This window comes from Gastrolobium bilobum, unplaced genomic scaffold, assembly GCF_033153095.1.
Source record: "Gastrolobium bilobum isolate Gb01-03AN ecotype WA unplaced genomic scaffold, APGP_CSIRO_Gbil_v1 utg1530, whole genome shotgun sequence".
Taxonomy (NCBI): domain Eukaryota; kingdom Viridiplantae; phylum Streptophyta; class Magnoliopsida; order Fabales; family Fabaceae; genus Gastrolobium; species Gastrolobium bilobum.
In genome coordinates this window covers 499,257-504,168 of record NW_026898965.1, presented here as the reverse complement: position 1 = coordinate 504,168, position 4,912 = coordinate 499,257, and the positions used below count along the sequence as shown (strand labels likewise).

The 4,912-nt window shown below is 34.2% G+C and overlaps 1 protein-coding gene across 1 annotated transcript; it reads right to left on the bottom strand.

Annotated features, from left to right (window-relative positions):
- Nucleotides 1-536: 536 nt before the first annotated feature.
- LOC133285907 (WRKY DNA-binding transcription factor 70-like) lies at nucleotides 537-2,910 on the bottom strand. The gene is made up of 3 exons (XM_061483226.1): nucleotides 2,443-2,910; nucleotides 1,876-1,977; nucleotides 537-1,405 (listed from the first exon to the last, which is right to left on the bottom strand). The coding sequence occupies exons 1-3, from the start codon at nucleotides 2,793-2,795 to the stop codon at nucleotides 907-909; spliced, it is 954 nt and encodes a 317-aa protein (XP_061339210.1). The 5' UTR covers nucleotides 2,796-2,910; the 3' UTR covers nucleotides 537-906.
- Nucleotides 2,911-4,912: the final 2,002 nt, after the last annotated feature.

Genomic DNA, 4,912 nt, shown 5'->3' with positions numbered 1-4,912 from the left:
TTATTACAAATCTAAATCTTAAACTTAATCAAATTTATGGGTTTTATAATTCTCATTTAACATGAGAATTCAAATTTTCCTACACACCCTTCGATTTCCGTGCTGACATGGGTCCTACATATAATTTTTTCTAACACATGGGTCCCACATGTTTTTTATCTCTACAACATGAGAATTGAATTCTCATTTAACATGAGAAAATCAAACCCCCAAATTTATTTAGGGTTATATCGCAAAGATTTATTTACTTTTTCAACTCTTTAATTCCAAGTTGATTCTGAAAATGACCTCTTTTGATCATTTGCTAGAACGCAAGTACTGATTATATATCTTCCACCCATCAATTAGACAATTACCCTCTCTAATACTTATATATCCTTGTACTCAATTTTTTGGCTAGACACTCGTACTCCACTTGTACTCAATCAAATTTTAAGGACGTTGTTGGCTCTATATACTCATGCATGATTTGAAAGGATATAAAATAAAAGGCAAGCTATGCATACAAAATAGACAATACGCATAAAAAGCTGGCTTTGTTCATAATTTTTTTACAAAGCACATACAGACATACATTCCATGAGATTGATTAATTATTTATGCAACTGAGAAAGATCAAAGTGACACACTCTCATAGAGGAGGAAACTGTGAAAAACGAAAATCCAGTATCTAAATTTATCGGATTTGTATCCTTTCATTTTTCATAAAAACATGAAAGTGTTATAGTTGTAAGAGAGAAAAATAAGTACTTTTGTGCATGAAGGACGAACCCTTGCACGGGTAACTTTAGTCCCTACACACACAAACTGTGTTTTTTTTTTCTCTCTCTCAAAACACAATACAATCATGTTATTAAGAAAAATGAGATGATCAAAATCCTAATCTAAACAATTAATCTTAGGAATCTAATCAAAGCAGGAAAGCAACTGACTCTCATCAAAGTGGAAGTCAGTGCCAAAATGAACAGACTCCACCTGGAGATCTATGTCCAAATGTTGAGAAACTGTACATGAATCTGTATTAACAGATTCCACTTTTAAAGGCATAATGACAGGCTTGTAGGCTTCAAAATCCTTCAAATCCGACAACAGGCTACGATCCAACATGTGATCTGTAACATCACTCGAATTGTCTTCTTTGAGATATACTTGTTTTATAGTTAGGCTTGGGGAGCTAATATGGTGATCCTGTTCATTTGGTATCTTTGAGTCAGGATCAGAATTCAGAATAAATGATTCCCCAGTACTAGAATATGTTACCAAATGTGTAGCATTGGGGGTGGCTTTACATGTGTGAATGCCAATGTACATAATTTGGTACATATCAGGATTCTCTTGTGTCAGCTGCACCTGTTTGGTTGCTTTGCAACCTTGATCAAGCTTGTGACTGCACCTGAAGTAACTCCTGCAAATTATTAATAACAATGTGAGTTACATGACAAATCTTTTAAAGCAAAAATCACAAAATATTACAAAACTCACACTCTCATAGTACCCAGTACACAGTACTGATCAATACTAATAAATTAGAATGTCCTCTTCAAGTGTCCTCATTAAGTTCTAAACAGTTTTCTCAACTTTCAGCAAGTTTCTAAGTTGGTTGCTGCTATATTTCCCCTCTTAACTGCATCTGTTTTTGTTTAATATCTACTTTTGATATGAGACAGAGACTCTTCACTTCTAACCTTATTAAAGTCATTTTTCAAATATGATATTTCTAAGTGCTGATAGAAAAATTAATAACCAGAAAAAGAAAAGGAAAGTTACTTGTAATGCAACTATTATGTATAAAATCATGTATAGGTATACCATCTCAGAATATCTTCCTAATGAATATTAAAATTAGAAGAAAAGATTAATATAAACAATGATTACCTGGGGAATTTGGAATTCTGGATTCCCTTTTGTCCGTACTTCCTCCATGCATAATTATCATTGGTGGTGTGGGAGAGTGTGGTTCTTGTCTGTGCACCCTTCCTGCGCAACAACGATTCAATATGTCCCATGCATGTCATCATTTCATGTACAATACAACATACAATGACATTCTGAATCTGCCAAATATTTCAAAGCAAGCGTGTAACTAAAAATAAAAGCAACCCACAATTGGATCTGAATACTTGAAAATCTCTTAAACAAATTAAATTCAACATATACGATTAACTCCATTAATTCTTTATATATATATCATAAAGTCCAACTTATTCTCAAAGTTTCAAAAAAATTTCATAAAAAAGGGGTCTTTCACAGTTTCACCCATTATTAACAATGCTACTCTAAATATGTCCGTACTTCCGTACATATCCCAATTCGTCAAATCATCCCACTAACCCGAATCGCCGACAAAACAAGGCTTTATTGGGTAAGGAAGTGAATTAAAAAATATGTCACTGAAGTAAAACTGTAGATTCATGATCAGAAAGAGAATCGATAAAAGATAACCTTCTTTGGTAGCAACCTCTCCCACCCTTTCTGGCCGGCGAGGATCTCTTCCTACTCTCACCGGAATCTCCAGACGCTAATGGAGACCCATCCTCGCCGGAATTCAGCAGATTCTGATGAGCTACCTCACCATCACCACCGGGTTCTGAGGAAGAAGTTATGACAGAAAGAGCCTCGGTGAAAGATCTCAGTACACTGGCCACGAGTTCTTTAGAGGAGAGAGACTCATCATCCTCAAATGGCTTTTCAAGCAGAACCTTGAGCTGTGTTGCAGCCTTCTGACCCTGAAGAAGCTTTCTGATTATCACTTTTTTCCACTTGGCTGAAACACTTTCAGGGCAAAGGATATTCATTTTCTCTAACTATCTTCTCTCAGGATCTGTTTGGCTTTTCTTGGAAAAATTATTTTCTCTGTCCCTTTGGTTCAAATTTGCCAAGAAAAAAGTAGCTAGTGGGTGAAAGAGAAGAAAGGAGCTATTGATGTGAGATGTGAAACCATAGATTATTCTACCGGAAAAGTTTGTATCATTTTACAAGTAAATAAAGTTGTATCATCTTAAGACACGTAAAGTTGTCTCATTTTAAATTTTAAGCGAGAGAAAAAGATAAATCATATAAGAGAAAGTGGACAAAATAAATAAATAAAAGTGTGAGTCTCACATCTCTTTATGAGACTGAAATGACACAAATTATATCATTTAAAAGAACAAATATTTTTTGTGTTATTATATAAAAACAAAAGATTTCTACGCATAAAAGAGACACTTAAGAGATAAGCTTTTACTTTGCGTTATTAAATGGGAGATATAATTAGGTTAATGAGTTATTATTAATTTTTATTTTAGAAAAAATATTTGTCTTTTTTAAATAACAGTCATTTTAGTTAAAAAAGCATACCAAAAAAAAAATAACTATCTTTTATTTAATATTTAAATAAAAAAATTTCTTACTTTCTCTCACCATAATTTCTATTGTGTAACTCTTTTGTCACCATAAAATACTGTAATTTTAATTAAAATAATATAATTCTATGTCTTTTAAAAGAATAAACAATAATTGTAATAACTCAAAAAAAAAATAATAATAATAATAATAACATATACCCTTATGTCTATCATTATATTATGTTAGAGATTGTCCCTGGGAGTGAAACCAACTTACACATGGTGAGAGATTGTCATTGGACTCAACAAATTTGGAGAGAGTTAGTCAAGCCTCAGGAGTGGGATATTTTCTGCAATTATGATTTAAATGATTAGGTGAACCTTAATCTGGTAGGAAATGGGTGAACAGAAGGGACACGGGTTGAAATATTCTATTTGGGATCGCTTGCTGGATGATTTAGAATGATAGAAATAATCTTGTTTTCTCCAATTCTGGATTTAATCAAGAAACTCTTATCAGGAATGCCAAGGGGCTCAACTCTAAACTTTAGAGGCTAAAAACCTTCTATGTTTAGCAGGTCTGCAGACTCAACAGAAGGAAGAAAGACTGATAAGTGGAACTTTCCACTGGATGATAGGGTGAAAGTAAATGTGGATGGATCTTGTTCTAATGGCAGCAACTGGGTTAGTTGTGGTGGTGTTGTCAGAGATGCTATTGGAAATTGATTGGTTTTTCTAAAAACCTTGGTCGTGGTAATTCTGTTATGGCTAAAGTTTAGGGTATTTTTCTGGGTTTGGAGGTAACACTCTGTATATATCCAGTAATGTTATCACATCATCGTATTAAGCTGCGCTTAATTAAAAATGCGGAATATCTTTTTCTTTTCAATTATGACGTCATTATCATTACCAACTTGCTTACTTAATCATTTAATAAAACATTGCCTGTATGTAAATTGCAAAAGACCGCTGACTGAAATACCTCATTAATTAAAATAACAGGTATAAGTCTCTAGTCACGGAACTACAACACGTAAATCGGACAACCCTGATAGTTTATACAACTCAACTCAAAAGTACTAACATCAAAGTGGCATGGACAAACCCCATGCTCACCCAAATAAGGCAACAAGCCCAACATAAGTCTCAATAACAACAACATAATAATATAAAGGCAGAAAACATAAACAACATCCAAATCCAGGATCCATACAAGTCAGCATATAATATCATAATCAGCTAAGCTCTGGTCTCCTGCCGCTAGAGGCATCAGCCCCCGAATTACCTGAACCTGAAATAAGCGTCCCCAAACGTGGGGTGAGATCTCTAAACAAGAAATCTCAGTAAGACAAGTGGTCCTCAAGGATCTTCCACCCCAAGCTCATTTACATGTGCAATATAAGTTCCAAAAGCAGTTCATCAATATCATTTCTAAAACAGTGCAATGCAGCAGATAATCATGTCATGTGTGTCAATACTATTCTACTGGCCAGAGAAATGCAGGATTTATATACGTCTATTACCAACAAATAGTGCTAGACGCTACTTGCATCCACCACAGTCTCACCATCTTGTATGACGCTACA

Excerpts from the sequence above, each read along its gene's own strand:
- LOC133285907 (XM_061483226.1), bottom strand. The coding sequence starts at position 2,795 with ATGAATATCCTTTGCCCTGAAAGTGTTTCAGCCAAGTGGAAAAAAGTG. Across the intron at positions 1,978-2,442 it reads AGAGGTTGCTACCAAAGAAG|GAAGGGTGCACAGACAAGAA; the intron begins GTTATCTTTTAT and ends GTTGTTGCGCAG. Across the intron at positions 1,406-1,875 it reads CAGAATTCCAAATTCCCCAG|GAGTTACTTCAGGTGCAGTC; the intron begins GTAATCATTGTT and ends AATAATTTGCAG.